Source organism: Nerophis ophidion, linkage group LG13, assembly GCF_033978795.1.
Source record: "Nerophis ophidion isolate RoL-2023_Sa linkage group LG13, RoL_Noph_v1.0, whole genome shotgun sequence".
Taxonomy (NCBI): Eukaryota; Metazoa; Chordata; class Actinopteri; order Syngnathiformes; family Syngnathidae; genus Nerophis; species Nerophis ophidion.
In genome coordinates this window covers 20,496,093-20,514,558 of record NC_084623.1, presented here as the reverse complement: position 1 = coordinate 20,514,558, position 18,466 = coordinate 20,496,093, and the positions used below count along the sequence as shown (strand labels likewise).

The 18,466-nt window shown below is 38.5% G+C and overlaps 1 protein-coding gene and 1 long non-coding RNA gene across 7 annotated transcripts in view; one reads left to right on the top strand and one right to left on the bottom strand.

Annotated features, from left to right (window-relative positions):
- Nucleotides 1–28: 28 nt before the first annotated feature.
- The window catches only part of LOC133564302 (interleukin-10 receptor subunit beta-like), a 21,876-nt gene continuing 3,438 nt past the window's right edge, over nt 29–18,466 (bottom strand). For 2 of the 4 annotated variants that reach the window (XM_061918514.1, XM_061918513.1), the window contains 4 exons: nt 13,195–13,349; nt 7,037–7,187; nt 2,892–3,025; nt 29–1,092 (listed from right to left, as the gene is read on the bottom strand). In XM_061918514.1, the coding sequence (XP_061774498.1) occupies nt 991–1,092; nt 2,892–3,025; nt 7,037–7,187; nt 13,195–13,349 (542 nt within the window). In that variant the 3' untranslated portion in view covers nt 29–990. The remainder of the gene's footprint in view (nt 1,093–2,891; nt 3,026–7,036; nt 7,188–13,194; nt 13,350–18,466) is intronic. The other 2 variants (XM_061918515.1, XM_061918516.1) reach the window with 2 other exon arrangements.
- The window catches only part of LOC133564306 (uncharacterized), a 17,188-nt gene continuing 15,887 nt past the window's right edge, over nt 17,166–18,466 (top strand). For 2 of the 3 annotated variants that reach the window (XR_009809268.1, XR_009809270.1), the window contains exon 1: nt 17,166–17,422. This is a non-coding gene — a long non-coding RNA (uncharacterized LOC133564306). Of the gene's footprint in view, nt 17,423–18,136; nt 18,280–18,466 lie in introns of all 3 variants that reach the window. The other variant, XR_009809269.1, reaches the window with a different exon arrangement.

Sequence of the window (18,466 nt, the reverse complement as noted above, 5' to 3'; positions counted from 1 at the left end):
TGCACAACAAAAAATACATCAAATCGCAAACATTTTGAGAGATTTTAATCAGTTATTTATTAATATAAATAACCATACAAAAATTATTAATATTAACAGTACAAAATAAAAAGTAAAAACAACAACTATTATTAAAATAGATTGATCACTTAATATAAAATACACTTTATTGATCCCCACAGGGAAATTTTACTCGTGTGAAGAGTAATAAACCCAAGTGTTGTATGTCATCAATTGTCTTCTACGCCTATATGTTCATTTTTAAATAATACATTTATGCTGTGATAATAATAACAGAAATGCACATAATTAGATCCCATGTTATAGTGCTGGTATTGTACAAACTGATGTTATTTTATGTTAGTGTTTTACACTTGCTATATTAATTTAAAATGCAAATAGTTTATTCAACAGATAGGAAGAAGTAATCTCTAACATTAAATGGCCACTGAATGAAGCCTTTTGATGGGACTACCTGTTGCTGTTTGTTTACACTGAACTGACTCAACACTTAGATACTGATCAGAAGTGACATGTAACATGTTTATATTTAACGCATTACCTACTCAATTCTTCATGAAGTAACTTTCCATTTACATAAATTAACTCAGTTATTATGTATTTCCTTTACTTTGGCGTGTAATGTACCATATTGGACGTATTAAACCCTTTAGCAGTAACTTTCTTTTGGCAGGTTTTGCAAATGGGTCAGCCATCGACGTCAATGACTCCCTGGTCCTTTTTTAAGTACCAACATGTTCCCACACTGCAGTCTTCAGCTTTTTAGGGGTGGAAACGGTTTGATGCTTTGTCTTGCTGCCTTTTTAACCAAATGTAGCATACTAGTGTGTCTCTTGACAGGTGTGTAGAAGGTTTTTTAGTGGTGCCTTGAGCCGCTACAAATCATATCACAAGGATGGTACTTTAGGATCACGCTTCCTGCAGAAGATGGTCCTCACTTCTTCCAAGGCCTCTCTTTTACTTCATAGACTACTGAACAGCAATGACTCTGACTGAGTTGTACATCTCCTCAGGATTGGGAGAGATCTGCATGTCCCAGTCGTGGGACGAGTTGGAGGTTGCCAATAGAGGCTGGAAAGAAACAGCAAACAGGTCAGGGTAAATGAGGTGCAGTTAATCCTTAGGTCAGGATAAAACACATGAACGCTATTTCATCCCCTACAGGTCTGTTTCACAGGTTTCCCTGCTCTTCAGGGGAATTTAAACTCAGCACTCATACATGAACACTACTTTTATCTTTATGGACAAAAAGTGCAGTTATATACACAAATACATACAGTGGGGCAAAAAAATATTTAGTCAGCCAGCAATTGTGCAAGTTCTCCCACTTAAAATGATGACAGAGGTCTGTAATTTTCATCATAGGTACACTTCAACTGTGAGAGACAGAATGTGAAAAAAAATCCAGGAATTCACATTGTAGGAATTTTAAAGAATTTATTTGTAAATTATGGTGGAAAATAAGTATTTAGTCAACCATTCAAAGCTCTCACTGATAGAAAGAGGTTTTGGCTCAAAATCTCACAATACATGGCCCCATTCATTCTTTCCTTAACACGGATCAATCGTCCTGTGCCCTTAGCAGAAAAACAGCCCCAAAGCATGATGTTTCCACCCCCCTGCTTCACAGTAGGTGTGGTGTTCTTGGGATGCAACTCAGTATTCTTCTTCCTCCAAACACGACGAGTTGGGTTTATACCAAAATGGATACATGGATGATACAGCAGAGGATTGGGAGAATGTCATGTGGTCAGATGAAACCAAAATAGAACTTTTTGGTATAAAATCAACTCGTCGTGTTTGGAGGAAGAACAATACTGAAAATACATTTTGGTACCGGTCCCAAAATATTGGTATCGGAACAACCCTAGTATCCATCCATCCAGCCATCCATTTTCTACCGCTTGTTCTGTTCGGGGTCGATGGAGCCTATCTCAGCTGCATGCGGGCGATATATATACATATATATATATATACACACAGTATGTATCTATATATATACACTGTATATATATATATATATATATATATAAATATATATATATACTGTATATATATGTATGTATTTGGGGTGTAAAAATTAACTTAATAGGAGAGTAACACTCTCGTTTGCGACTGACAGCAACAGAGGAACACTGAAGACAGCACCAAAAGAGTTTAAAAACAATGCACCCCCCGAATATTAAATCCAAAGTTTGGTAAAAGTTCGGGCAAAATCTAAAAAAAAAAAATCATATTTGGCTAAAAAGACTAGTCGAAGATAGCCTTAATCTATATTCAGTACAAATATAGTTGTTCTTTGGTAGCCTTTGAGCTTTGATAAAAGAATATTAGGGAGCAAGCAACATCATGAAGCCCAAACAGGTCGGGAATTAAGTTGGGGAGACGAAAAAAGTAGGGTTGGGGCATTAGATTTCCAGAGCTATAAATACATTACAGTTCACATTTTGTGCCGGTTTTTTGTTGGTCTTTCATGTAAAATCCCCAAATTTCAATTGTTGTGACATGACAAAACCTGGAAAAGTTGAAAGGATATGAATACTTTTTCAAGACACTCTATTTTTGTGTTAATGACTTTTCGTAGACTCTGAGCTGCAGATAAACCCTTTCACTGCTGAAGGACAGGTCTCAAGCCTGAACATGTGTCCCCACTATGTAGGACGACTGTGTATGATAAGGTGATGAGTTGTGACAGAAAATTAGTCAAATCATATCGGCATAGACAGTGGTTTTGTAAATGTTATTGGCTCTCTGCCAAATGTAGCGGTATACATGTATGTGAAAGTACTGTCTGCCAGACATTAGGTTACTTGCTATACTTGCTATGTTCAGTATCTACTAATTGCTATCCCCAAAAAAAACATACACACCGAAGGCAGAGCATCTTGTGGACAAAGAAGATGGGAAATCATTTTTCTATAAACCACTGCAATCCCCACAAGAGTTGCTGTCAAGGTCACGATGAAAAACGTGACCACTGCTGGCACCCATTGAGATTCCGCTTCTGTGTACAGAACAAAGCACATATTTGTTTATAACCACAAACATGAATGAAGACTAAAAGGGGGAGAAAAAAATACACATTTTATTTTGAATCTTGAAAAGTCTACTCTAAGTTGTTTTGCTTAATAATAAATTAATACTAAAAACATATATTTCCACTATTGAATTGCTTACATAAAATCGGTTGAAACCAATGTTTGTTGACGCCTTAATTTTGACTCTTCAATTGTAAACCAGATTCATCTTGTATACAATAATCAATCGGTTATCAGAGCATTCTTTCTTTGCATGCGTAAGTCTCTGTAAAAAGGACTAAAGGTCTCGCCTCTAACGAGTGCCATAACCACAAGAACCAAAGCAGATGTCCCATAAACATGCATTGTAATGTTATGCAGCAACTACACATACAGTAAGAGCAGCTTAAGCTATGCTTGTTATGGTCTGTGTTTGGTGGTGTTAGTCTGGACTGTAGGATGCAGATGCAGCAGTTAAAAAAAATTTTTATTGGGGCAAAACATAAAAGTAGTGTAGTAGGGAAGTTCACAATAAAACAACCGGTGAAGGCCGCATGTGAATGGTTGAAGACACAAAAACAAATGATTCAACACCCTCCTCTGGACAAAAAAAAGCCTACTGATTAGTGACTAGGGAGCCCCGTAGTTACAGGTGCTCAAGACTGAAGTAAGGTGGCTAAGAAACAAAGGCAAACAGGAACAAACAAAACCAAAAGTTCTGGGCAGGAAATAATGCAAAATACAAGAAACTAATAATAATGTCCAAATTGTCATGTGGGATCATGACAATGTTATCCATTTGACTGGCCAGCTTCTACCAATAAGTACTGTATTTAGTAGCATTCTGTTCTCCTACCCACACATCTAAACCAGCTGAAACACTTGGTTTGGCCATCTAACAAATTAGAATAGGTAAACACACAAGTAAACAGGGATTTGTGACGTGTGAAAAATGGACAAAATCAATTTTGGCAGTCAAGAATATTTTAGTACATGTACACGTACTGATATTAAATTTGAGCTAGTACTGTATATACATAAAACTGTGACTTCACAGAGAAGCCTGAAAACACAGAGATAATAATCGATGAAATAGGCGCCAGCGCCCCCCGCGACCCCAAAAGGGAATAAGCGGTAGAAAATGGATGGATGGATGGGTATGGAAAATTCCAATAACAGCTCGTTCTCCGTATTTTTCACTCTTATATGTGAAGTCCCCGTTAATGTGCACGGTCTCTAATGCAATGTTTGCCAAACAGTACTGCACAGTATGTAAGTGTGTGTAGAGGGAGACAATGCTACATGCATTGACGTCATTAATAAACATTGTCTGGTGAAATGGATAACATAACTTTGTACATGTCTATCGATGTTCTCATTAATCCAGGTTTGTTTAGAACAGCGGCCCGCGAGACGTTATTTTGCGGGCCACACCTAAATGTGAAAATTTAATGTTGGTGCGGCCCGCGAGTTTTACATGAATAGCGCTTTACAGCTTCATACTTTTATACCCTCGATTTTTCCAGGAGGCTCCCATATAAGTGCCCCTCAAGGGATAATCATTCTCTCAAATTTCACCTAAACAACAATATTAAGAGGGCATCGTGGAGGCTCTGCCTTAAGCATCCTCTTCAAACTGCACAAACAGGTGCCAGCCCAACCACATGTTACAGTCAATAGTAGACGCAGTAAGAGACTGCAAGACATAGTTGGTCAACAGCCACACAGGTCACACTGAGGGTGGCTGTATAAACAACTTTAACACTGTTAAAAATATGTGCCACACTGTGAAGCCACACCAAACAAGAATGACAAACACATTTTGGTAGAACATCCGCATCGTAACACAACATAAACACAACAGAACAAATACCCAGAATCTCATGCAGCCCTGACTCTTCCGGGCTACAATATACACCCCGCCACCCCCAACCCATGCCCCCTATTGTAGCCCGGAAGAGTTAGGGCTGCATTGGATTCTGGGTATTTGTGTTTATGTTGTGTTTTGGATGTTCTCCCAAAATTTGTTTGTCAATCTTGTTTGTTCACAGTGTGGCGCATATTTGTAACAGTGATAAAGTTGTTTATACAACCACCCTCAGTGTGACCTGTATGGCTGTTGAATAAGTATGTCTTGCAGTCGCTTCCGTGAGTCTGGAGAAACCTCATACAATTTGCGACTGGGTATGCACTCTTCTTGTGTGGTGGAAAGGCGGACGAGACGGCAGTTTGTAGAGATCTCTAAAGGTATTGCCATCACGTCACGCCCTTACTATTGTTGTCCTGGTGAAAACCGGGAGAATGATTGCCCCGGGAGAATGGCGGAAGGGGCACTGATAGTCGGGTATTTCCTGGAAGAATCGCGAGAGTCAACAAGTTTGTTGCTAGGGCCAGAAAGCCATTCAAAGAAGGTGAAATCATTAAAAAGTGCATGTTAGATTTTTTAAGAAAACTTTTCTTGCGGCCCAGCCTCACCCAGTTTTTGCATCCAGTGTCCATCCCATCCATTTTCTACCGCTTATTCCCTTTTTGGGGTCGCTGGCGCCTATCTCAGCTACAATCGGGCGGAAGGCGGGTACACCCTGGACAAGTCGCCACCTCATCGCAGGGCCAACACAGATAGACAGACAACATTCACACTCAAATTAACACACTAGCATCCAGTGTCCCCCAGATAAATTGTGGGCTGGGGGCAGGGGGGAGAATCAATTTTTTTTTCTTTTTTTTTTTTTTCTTTGTCATAAAAAAGGGACGTTTTTGTAATGAAAAAGTGAAAAAGTGAGGTTTTTGTGGTTGGTGCACTAATTGTAAGTGTATATTGTGTTTTTTATGTAGATTTCATAAAAAATAAAAAATAAAAATTTTAATTTTTTTTTTTTTTTTAATAAAAATGAATAAAAAATTATTCTGGTGGTTGGGGACCACTGATGTACAGGGTAAAAAGGATAGGCCCAGAAACTGAACCATGGGTCACCCCGCAAGAGAGGGGGACAGACACTGACTTATGAGGGCCAACAGCCATAGATAAAGATCTATCAACCAAATATGATTTGAACCATTGGAGGGCTTTCCCTGAAAAGCCCACCCAGTTCTTCAGCCGGTCCACAAGGATTTTGATGGTCAACAGTGTCAAACACTGCACTGACATTGAGCAGAACCAGTATTGATCATGATGTCATTGGAGACCCGCAGTAGAGCAGTTTCTGTGAAATGTAACTGACGATAACTGCACTGAAATTTATCAAAGATATTGTGTTGATTTAAAACTGAGACTAACTGGTTTTTCCACAATTTTTGTAATACATTTTAGACAGAAAGGACAGCTTGAAGATGGGCCAATAGTTGCTAAGAATAGAGGGGTCAAGGTTTGGCTTTATGAGAAGAGGCTAAATAACTGCCTGCTTGAAGTTGGATGGAACACAAATGGAAACCAGTGAGCAATTGATTATGAAGAGCAGGAATATACCACTAGTGCTAAAATTAACAGTTGTGAGCAGGATGTCTAATGGACTAGAAGAAATCTTGATGGAATGCACAAGATTTGCTAAGTCTTCTAAGGCAACGGGTGAGAACTAATGAAAAAATGTCTGTTAGGGTGGAGTAAGTAGGGAATAGATGGATTGTGGTATTGAATTGGCCTCGTCATTGGCAACTGGCAAAAACTTTAAAAAAAATCACTGCAGTCCTTATCAGAAGACAAAGGTGGAACTGGTAGTTGTGCAACAGTAATGTAATTTATGGTATCGAAAACGACCCTTGGATTTCTTTAATTGGCGGTTATAAGATTTGCAAAATAAAATACTCTGGCCACCTTAACCCTATAGTTGAATTCAACTAACATATTTTTGAGATGGAGACAATGGACAAGAAGTTTTGAAAACTCAGCTCTCTGACATTTACGACCCACTACTTGAAAAGCACTGCCATAGTTAGACATATATAAAAAACAAACAATAAAGAACTTCATAGACAGTATATGCAGAAAGAAAGACACTAACCAGTGGTGGTGCTCTCACAAACAGTACTGCTTGGTTTGCTGACCTTGGAGTTCCCCTCTGCATTGATTTGGACTTTAACACAATACTTCGTGCTGGGGTCCAGTTTGTTCAAAACCACTCTGTTTTGCAGTACATTGATTATACTTATTGCCTGTGAGAAGCAAAGAAGTGTGGAGTTGGTTAAATCTACTGCTGATGATAAAGCCAATATAGGGGAAGGGGAAAAAAAAGAGGGAATTTATAAGCAGACATTTTTAGCTGATGACAAAATAGAATATTCTTTAGTCTTTAAAATGTAATCTTGTATTGTAATTTTTAAATGGTAAAACAACTGGTTGTAAATCCAAACCTGACAAAGATAAATATTTCAGAGATACTGTGTGACTTTTGAACCCAGATTTCTATAGTATCTCCTGTTGATATCATCATCATAGCGTTTGCTCTAACAAATACGAAGCTGGATTTCAAGCTGAATTTTAAAACGAGAGAACATGATGCTCTTTACAAATTAATACTTTGGATCTGGTATTTACAGGGTTCGAACACTTTAATCAATGACTTTCCAAGACTTGTCCAAAACAATTTACTGAATTTCTATGACCAAAATAAATGATTTAATCTCAGTGGGAGCACCGAAACAAAATTATCATAACACTAATACTTGGGTCGATTTTCATGAAAATGTATGCGATTGCCATTGCAAATTGATGCCTTTTAATGGCGATCACAAGCGACAATTTCTTCTGGCTGACAGTGTATTTATTTTTATTTTTCCGGTTGACTAGCTCGCAGTTACTTGTATATAACTATACACAGTGTGGATACACTCTGCTAAGTTAACAATAAATACCTCAATTACAGCAAATCAAGTATCATTAATATCAAGTTTTAGGACGGTGCTAAACATTTTACACATTGAGAGCAAGCAGGGGCAAGCATGCTAGCTAAGCTAGCTAACAGCTAAGATATCTTGAAACATCAGAAGAAATAAGTGCATAGTAAAATTTAAGAGGGATGCAACTTACAGTAGAAAGTGAGCAGATATCATCAGGAAATTACAAGTAGATTGTTTATGGCTGGAGAGAGGATAATACAACAGCTGGTAACTGTTTGTGTCTGCATTGGTTCAGCCAGAAGTGTAATATGGCTGGAGAGAGGATAATACAACAGCTGGTAACTGTTTGTGTCTGCATTGGTTCAGCCAGAAGTGTATGACACATAAGGAGGGCAGACCGATCTGAAAATTAGTGGTGTCGACACCAAAGATAGTATCAGAATATGGACTACAGTGACATGGTCGAAATTTTTAATTTTCTTAAAATCATTTTTAGGTCTTTTTGTTAATGTTTGCAAATTCTGAAAACACTTCCCTGTACACAAGAGTACTTTGAGGGCAAAAAACAGATCATTTAAAGCAGGGGTCCCAGACTCAATTTACCTGGTGGCCACTGGAGGCAGAGTTTGGGTGAGGCTGGACCGCAAGAAAAGATTTAAAAAATATATATTTTTAAATGTCTTTATTTTTATTTTTAACACAAAATAAAATCAAAATATAAATGAACAAAACGAGAAATTAGTAATGTGAGGCAATGCAAATTAAACAATAAAAAATAAAATAACGGTTTGAATTGGTCCAGGTTATCGGGGACTGTTATTACTGACGGACAGGTGTCGCCGTGAGACTGCAGCCAGGCACGTAAGAAAACCCTCGTCTCCATGGCAACGTTTCTGTCGCTTTTACTCATTTGCCGCTTTTCCACTAACGCAGTTGTAGGCAACCCAGAACGTTGAAAGAGCCATTTTGGACCCAAATAACAAAAATCGTCTCTGTCTGGAGCCAACGGGAGGGGGCGGAGTTTACAGTTATGGTAGCACAATTAGCCCCAAACGGGCTAACATCACGACTAACATGTTACACGTCCGAATCGCACGGCGACTCTCTGTCGGAGTATCAGCGCTGGGGTCCAATGCACCACAGTTTTGTATTGTCGCTCAGTCCTTCAGCGGAGTGCTTCGGAAGCTATCGGACCGCTCGTCTCCCCGGTCCGGACTGCTTACAGCGGTGCCGGGGGAGGGAGTGAGAGAGACACACACACAGTGACATAGAGAGAGAGAGCGAGCAGGCAGGCAAGCGAGGGAGGGAGGAAGGGAGGAAGGGCGCGTGCAGGTCTAGTGGATAAGCGGCAAAACGTTTCTCTGCTTACATCACGCAAGTCACGTCAATGTTCGGCCCCCGAGTGCCACATACCACACCGTGATTGGTAGATTCCTTCTGCTCCGCACACAACGCTATCAAACGGCATTCATATAAAACTTGCGGGTCGCACTAAAATTGAACTTTCATATTAAGGTAGGGGCCGCAAAATAACGTCTTGTGGGCCGCAATTGGCCCGCGGGCCACGTGTCTGTGACCACTGATTTAAAGTACCAGTAGGTGGCGACTTGTCCAGGGTGTACGCCGCCTTTCCGCCCGATTGTAGCTGAGATAGGCACCAGCGCCCCCCGCGACCCCAAAGGAGAATAAGCGATAGAAAATGGATGGATGGATGGATAGAATCGAAAAACAAATTGCCTCTATATTGAAGCTATTATTATATACAGTATACCTGATCTATACCAACAAAAGACAAAGTTTGCGACTAAATAGATGTTATCCATGTCATAGAGGTTGGAACCAAAGATTCTTTTCCCACCAACAACAATACTAATCATTTTGTGAGAGCCAATAACATTTTTGGGGGGAAAAATGATGATCCAGAACCTTATATTGTTTAGCCTGAAAATAAGGATGATGAGCTACACATTATAAAAGTTGTGTGCTAAATAGACTTGTTATTTATTTACGACTAGAATTCATAAAAAAAGAAAAACAAATATGTTCCTGTCTTTAATAGAGGTTGTGAATGATGGAGAGCACTTCTCTGTCTAATTTTATTTCCAGTATGACTGATCTGCTGTCATTGTCAGCATGCAGAAGCGTTCCCATTGTGATGTCATCCACCTCGAATCTATGGAAATTGCCAAAGACATTCGTAGCGTAATATTTAAAATGGCCGTCTTTAGACGTTTTTTTCACATACTTTGCTGATTTGAAATATGATTCGAAATGGTTTTAATGGATACAATGACACACAATTGAGCATATAAAGTCAAGTTGTTTTTCCAGTCTACTGGTACTTTAAATAAGCAGTAGGTTTGTAGTTTTTACTTTCATTTTATTGTGTGCTAAGGACTTTTTTGTATGTAATACAACCGAATAAGGAACTGGTTTAAATGTTGTGTTAATATTTGTAAATTGTCAATAGTACTCACAAAAAATAAATAGAACAATTAATACATGTGATTGGTATCGGCATTGGAATAAACAGCATGAATCCCTGATCGAGCCATATTTACTAATACTACATTATTAAATACATACTATTGTTCTTGTTGTATTCACTGTGCTAAATCTGGGATCTTGGTTACAAAATTTCGTGCCATCTCTTGTGTGCTGGTATGACAGAAAAGTTCCTTGAATCGTATGTAGAATTAGGATCACATGTCAAATAGATAGTGCCTTTCTAAAACAAAAGAAAACCCCATACAGGCACACCTAGATACATATTTTCATATTTCGGTTCCAATATATTTAGTCCAAACTCACGTATACTGTAAATCATTTGCTAGACAAATTGTTGGGACACCAATGACAGAAAGATTATTTTTAAAAGTGCAGAACAAGTCCAAAAGCACAGACATAGGCACACTTTTTCTCACCACAGAAACAGGTAAAACTAAAAAAAAATTTTAAATCGTGCAAATGTTTGTTTATTTCAGCAATAACAATTACAAGGTGAAACTAATATATGACATAGGCCAAGGCTAATCAATTGGCGGCCCGGAGTGACACAATACCAGCCCCCTGAATTATTTTCAAAATTTGAGGGACAAACATTTTTGCAACAAATTCTTAAAAACACTAGCATAAAAACTGGGGTCCAAATATGTGACATACATCACTGAGACATTTCTAAAAGTACCACTCGAGTGGAAAACAAGTTGACTTGATATATTGAATTTTGTATCATTGTATCCATTAACCCATATCCAATCGTATTTACAATCCGCAAAAGTACTGTATGTAAAAACAGCGTTTAAACATCACAAAATGCCACAAATTCAGTCCACTATTTTTAATTCTCCGCTACAACTAGCTTGAGCTATTTTTCGGAGATTGACGTCATAGGAGAAATGCTTCTATCAGTCAAAACACCAACATTAGTCAACATTCACAATCCTTATGTAAGACATGAACACATAAGTTTTTATTTTGTATGCTTTCTTAGTTCCACATAAATAAATACACAAAAAGTCTGTTAACAATGTAATCAATGGGGGCTCTCTATTTCACTTACAAAACCCTCTAAATAATTAATCCAAAACCCACCAACTATACTCTTTATTCATAACGTGACCAATATTAACCAAATAATAAAGATGTTGTTATTACGAGCAATAAAGCAGACAAATTATTTTACATTTTTAATGATACAGTACGGACAGCTTATTAGCTCTCTGCTGCTGTTACTGTGAGCAGGCAGCGATGTCCTGCTGCTCCCGCATTATCGCGTCTCGACTCGTTAATGTTAATCTAGATTATAAATTGTGCCTTTCATCTGGATAATAGGAGAATTCAGCCATAAATCTAGGAATGTTTTCATCTGTGATATTCAATTCATACACACACAATCGAAGACTGTGTCTGCAGGGAGACTTTTCCTTGTTAACCCTTCGTGTGGGTCAAGATTAATCATTAATCTCAATGGGAAGATATGAACATCCTATTAGTCGTCATCAATTAAGATTAAAAATATTAGGTTCTAGATCATAATGTTTCCCAAGATAATCCTTGTTGGCTCTCACAACACTGCATGATTTGCATTGTGGTTGGTGGGAAAGGGATCTGCGGTTCCTACCTCTCTGTCATGCGATCACGTGAGTGGCTTCCTCGTTATCACTCAAAATGGCTCAGGAATTTCCATGAGATTGATAGTATTTTGATCATATCCATTTACTCGCAAATTTTGTAAGTCTTTCGGTGTCATAAATCAGATATATGTGATAACAGCTTCAATATACAGGCAACTCGTCTTTCCACTCTGCAGGCACCCCTTTAATTATTTTCCTTGTTGGCAGTTACACTTTTTTTATATTAATAGGATTAATGTAACCAAGTTGTTGATGTAGCTTGTTAATCCAAGTTGCAGTCAGTAGATATATTATCTCATAGAGATACTAACTCACAGAGACGATATTTGACTCGCTTAAAAACAGCAGAGCACTCCTGAAAATCCGACAAAGTAAAGAAAAACAAAATCAATTGTCTACTGTAGAGGTTCTCCGGAATATAAGACTAACAGTAAAAGGAGTTTTGCAAAGGCAGTCCCCAAAACAATTTAGTTGAATATCTCTGACATAGGCTCATAACATTCAACTCAATATATTTCCAGCCTTATTTTAGATGGTTATGGCTCACAGTTTATAAAAAACCTCCAGAAAAAAATTTCCGGAAATTTTGGGTTCTTCCATTGATGTCAAAATTGTAAGAAATACATACTTCACTTCGCTTGTAATTCATTTATATCACGATAAGTTGTGTGTAGTTAAATTGCTGACATGGATGAACTTTTGCATGATATTACAATTTTCACATTTACATTTCTCTGCAATTTAACTGATAAGTAACATGGTGGCGAAAAGACGGCTTGTTCCTCTTGAATTTTAGTGCTCACAGTATCTCAGCTCTAAAGACTTCATGCAGAAACGTCCAAAGTTGTCTGCTTTGTTGTTGTAGAAACTATAGTAGGGTTGCTGGCATCAGCGTTTATAAACTCACCTAAAAGTATTGCGCCGCGAGCAACTGTGGCAACAGTTTCACCAGCACCGTTTCTCCATTTTTAAAAAGTCAAATATTTTACAGCACAGTTAGCATTTAGCACGGCTCTGGTCAGTGTCTTTTGCAAGCAACTATTTGTATTTATCCTTTAAAAAAAGCCATGTATTATTAAAGCTGATACTTATATATTTTCAGCATTACTGGAATTAAAATGAAGTGTGTTTTTGTCTATAAAACACACTTCATCAATGAGTCACAATTCTAAGCAGAATTACCTCACCTTTTCGTTCTGGCCATCTTTCCAGTAAGTGATGTTGTAAGTAGCACTGCTGTAGACGTCCCTGAGTTCTGAGACTGCAAACGCTGGATCTTTAATGGCAATTTCAATTGTAGCCCCATTGGAAAAGAGCAGGACATTGGGTGACCCAATTATGGCTGAAGAAAAAAATAAAATATGTAATTAGGATTTTCAAGAATTCAAGGAACTTTATTGTCATACGACACAAATGAAAATGACAATGATAAGGTGTCTCAAATAGTGTAGACCTGATTGACTTCTTTGCAAATACCACCTACTTAGGTTACATTCACACTGCAGGTCAGTGTACAGTGCAATTCCATTTTTTTCAAATCCAACCCAGGTCTCTTTCCTATGTGGAGATAAATTAGATAATTAGCAAATGCGACTCATCCTGAAAGCCTCTGTCACGTTCATCCGACCAATATGTCATCAAAAAGTAATCTGTCATTATCCTTTGCCAAAATAGACTTTTGCTAAATAATTACTTGCCAAATAAGCACAAAAACAGGCAAAAATAATATGTTTTAGGAACGCATGTCAATGTTCCACCATTTGCTTGCCCACGTTCAACAAACTGCAAGAGGCAAAATGCTTCCCTCTTCCTTCCTAATCTTCCACACAAATTAATTTTGTTCAGAAAATGTTGACTTTTGAGTGCGTAAAATCCTTGCATTTTCCACAAATGCGCCAGAACTGAGACCTACTTGAATTGGAGCCATGTTTACTTTTGTAAACACTGTAGCGTGTGCAACGTTGTGGTTGCATGCGGGGCAGATTGCATCCACATTAGACATCACATTTTTTTGTAATGTAAACAAATACATAAAAAGATGGGATTTCACAACAAAAAATTTTATTTGGAAATCCCACCATACACCGTGAACGTAGCCTAGTGGGGGAAGCTACTCTTTTAAGCACTTTTTCACTTATAACATATATTCCAGACTATAAACCGCTACTTTTTTCCTACGATTTGAACCTTGCGGCTTACAAAACGGTGCGGCTAATTCATTGATTTTTCTTTGCTAACGGCCATAAAGTTTTTTATTCAACAAATAGTTTTAATAGAACACAGACAGACACCTAAAAGGTGTGTTATTGTTTGTGCTACGGCTCCATCTTTTGGACAAGATTCCTCACTGCAGGTGCTGCGGGTTGAACATGTACTTCCTGTTTCATGCCTTGAACTGGAAGTTTATCCCATTTTTGTTCACTATTCGCCTATAGTGTTTCTGCGCTAAAGGATTCTTCATTCATCACTCTAAGCAACGTCTGTCATTTTTACAGTATAATAAAAAATGTACTTGACCGTCCCATGTGTGATTTCTGCAGGAGTGCTTTCATGCATATTTGTACATGCTATTGTAATGTAATCAAGCTAACGTTGTTAGCATTATCTAACACAGGGTGTCAAACTCAAATAAAGAGTGGGCCAAAATTTAAAACTGAACAAAGCCGCGGGCCAAGGTTGAACAAATTAACCTTTTAATAGGGACCCAAAAGAGTTTTGCGTTGAATATTGAACAAGCAAGGCTTATATAACTTTATAGTGACATGCAAAATTTAGTTTCAAATAATAATAAAAACAATAATAAAAAATATCAATGGCATATCAAATAACATTTTAATAAAAATGGAATGCCTCTTTTCTATTTGCAGCCTTCTGAGGTAAATATCAACAGGCTAATAATACATTCAAAAATAAAATAACAATAATGAATGAATCAAACATTGAAGCCTTGAAGTAGCAAGAGAAACTACATGAATAAAATGTTAATAATCGTGCTGATTTTCTTTAACACTGAAAATGGAACAAGCAACGCTTATATAACTTAATAGTGCAAAATCTCCTTTCAAAAAATAAACGAAAAAACACCAATGGTAAATTAAATTAAATTAATAATAAAATTAATTATTAATAAAAAAAAAATTGAATGCCTCTTTTCTATTTGCAGCCTTCTGAGGTAAATAGCAACATTACATTTTTTCCACAGACTAATAAATTTGAAAATCAAATAATGAGGTGAGCGGGGATGGGGGGGCAGGGGTGGTTTATATTGTAGGTTCAAGGTTCAAGTTTTATTTGTCACATGCAGACTACACCACAGTGAAGTGAAGTGAATTAAATTTATATAGCGCTTTTCTCGAGTGACTCAAAGCGCTTTACATAGTGAAACCAAATATCTAAGTTACATTTAAACCAGTGTGGGTGGCACTGGGAGCAGGTGGGTAAAGTGTCTTGCCCAAGGACACAACGGCAGTGACTAGGATGGTGTAAGCGGGAATCGAACCTGCAACCCTCGAGTTGCTGGCACGGTCACTCTACCAACCGAGCTATGCCGCAGTGAAATGCTTTTTTCCATGCTCTTCAGATATTGCATACAGTGGGTTCGAAACACTAGTTGCAGAATCTAATACACTAAATACAAAAAAATACAACAATTGAATAGCTCTGATGTACATTAATTACAAGACAGTTAAGTTGCACAATAAGTCACAGACGTTATGGTAGAAGTATCAGTACAAGTAGAAGAACAGTAGTCAAATACAGTACCAGTGCAAGATCAAATAGTGTAACAGTATATACAGTATAGGAAGGAACAAATATGAAGGTGTCGACAGTTATTTGGCAGTTGAGTAGTGACAGTAGTATGAACAAAGGTAATGGAACAGTATGACTTCTTTATACTCTTGTTTTTACAAGAGGGGGCGCTGTTGCTTTTTATTAAAATCATTTTCTGATATACGGTAGTGATTTTGCCCTCTTACAATGACAATAACAAAAAAACATGTTTTTCATGAACTATGTGCTAGTATTGTATGTCTGGCTGCGGGTCCTGCGTTTAAAAGAAATGTTACCCCTTCCAGAGATTACATTTAGTTCCTGTAACTTTCTGTCCGTAAAATACATATTTTTATTAGCATTTATGAAATGTAGTGACAATATTTCATGAATAATATCCTTAGATTAACATTCTTAATAAATGGCAGTAAAATAAGCACACATTTGATTGAGGAGTCTGAGTGTTACAACCTGGCATTTACACATTGTGTGGCGTTGGGGTTGTCCGACTTTTTGTGTGGCCATAAACTCAACGCTGGCTAAGTGCCATGAGTGCTTATGTTGGTGCAGGTGAGAGAGCGAGCGGCTTCTGTTGAAACGACGGATGACAAAGTTGGTTTAAGCCTGGTTTGTATGGCAGAAAATAACCAGTTTTTATAAATACATTTTTTTTTACTCATGTTTTTGGTGTGGTTACAAACAGTTTTGCTCAATAAAGTGATTGATGGTATTCCTGTCCGTAAGATGATAATTGAACTGTGTTGACAAAGATTGTTTTATTTATTGGGCCACTCTTGTTGTCACTTGTCAATCATAGAGTTGCATTGCAAAATCATACAGAATAAATTGTAATGTGTTTATTTTGTTTAAAGTTCAGATGGGATTTTTTTATTTTCTGCGCGGCATTAATTTGCTGTGCGCAGAGGACGCGTGAGCAGTGCGCAATTGCGCAGGCGCGCACCTTAGAGGGAACGTTGCTTGTGCGTGCGGTTTTGTGCAATTGTAATGAGTGTTAATCAGCGGTGCAGTTGAGCAGTCTGATGGCTTGGGGATAAAAGTTCCTCCTGAGTCTCTCCGTGTTGGCCTTGAAACTCTGGTAGCGCTTGCCTGACTGCAGCAGTGAGAAGAGGCAGTTGCTTCGGTGGCTAGAGTCCCTCACAATCCTCTTGGCCTTGGATCTACACCGCCTGGTGTAGATGTTGCAGATGGTTGGGAGTACACCTCCGATGGTGCGCTCGGCTGATCTGGTCACTCTGCATTCTGTTGTGGTCGTGTGCGGTGCTATTTCCATACCAGGAGGTGATGTTTCCAGTCATAACACTCCCTGTTGTGCATGAGTAGAAGTTTCTGAGGATCTTGTGGTTTAGCTTAAACTTCCTCAGTCTCCTGAGGAAGTGCAGACGCTGTCGTGCCTTTTTCACCACTTTGTCTGTGTGTGCGGTCCAGGACAGGTCTTCTGTTATTGTCACTCCAAGGTATTTGAAGATGGTCACTCTCTCGACCGGCATCCCTTCTATGCTAAGGGGACTGTAGTTCCTTGCCTCCCGTCTCCTAAAATCCACTATGATCTCCTTGGTCTTGCTGACGTTCAGGGCGAGGTGGTTCTCCTTGACACCATCGTGCCAGGTTCTTCACTTCACTCAGGTAGGCCGTCTCATCGTTTCTGGAGATCAGGCCCACCACAGCTGTGTCGTCAGCAAATTTCACAATGGAGTTGGTGGTGTTTTTAGCGTCCCAGAAGAGTTAGTGCTGCAAAGGGTTCTGGCTATTTGTTCTGTTGTGTTTATGTTGTATTACGGTGCGGATGTTCTTCCGAAATGTGTTTGTCATTTTTGTTTGGTGTGGATTCACAATGTGGCGCATATTTATAACAGTGTTAAAGTTGTTAATACGGCCACCCTCAGTATGACCTGTATGGCTGTTGATCAAGTAAGGCTTGCATTCACTTGTGTGTGTGTTTTGAAACCGCATATATTATGACACTGTGCCGGCACGCTGTCTGTATGGAGGACAGGTTGTACAGGATGCTAAAGGCAGTGCCTTTAAAACACTCCCCCAATATTGTTGTCAGAGGATAAATCCGGGAGAATGGTTGCCCCGGGAGATCTTCGGGAGGGGCTATGAACTTCAGGAGTCTCCCGGGAAAATCAGGAGGGTTGGCAATTATGAGTATTAGCGGTGAATGCAGTGTTACAGCGGCACCGCCACTGTATAATACAGGCGGGCCAGCTCTAATGTTAATTTGATATTGCCTCTAGGGTCAAATGAAAGTACACGGCGGGCCATGATCTAACACGTTTACAAGTGTCTGTCTCGGTATTATTAACTTACAATAAATCTATTTTTGTATTGATTCAGTTTCTTCAATTCACCAAAACGTCACCGTGGAGTTATTGAGAGTGTTTAGGTGATTGCAGGGCTGACGTCCGCATCTCATGGGCCAATGATGATGACTTCCCATTATACTAGCGTGAGACAGGCCCCTTTTGGAAACAATTAAGGTATGCAAATAAACTTTTGTAAAATATTTCATACCGGTATATACAGTATCTGCGACTAATATATGTAAAAATATTTATTTCTTCTAAAATTTGGTAGGCGCGGCTTAAATACGCTCTATAGCCCAAAAAAGTATGGTATTTATTTTTTCTCATTGGTAAATGTTACAATCCAAAACATTTTTTACAA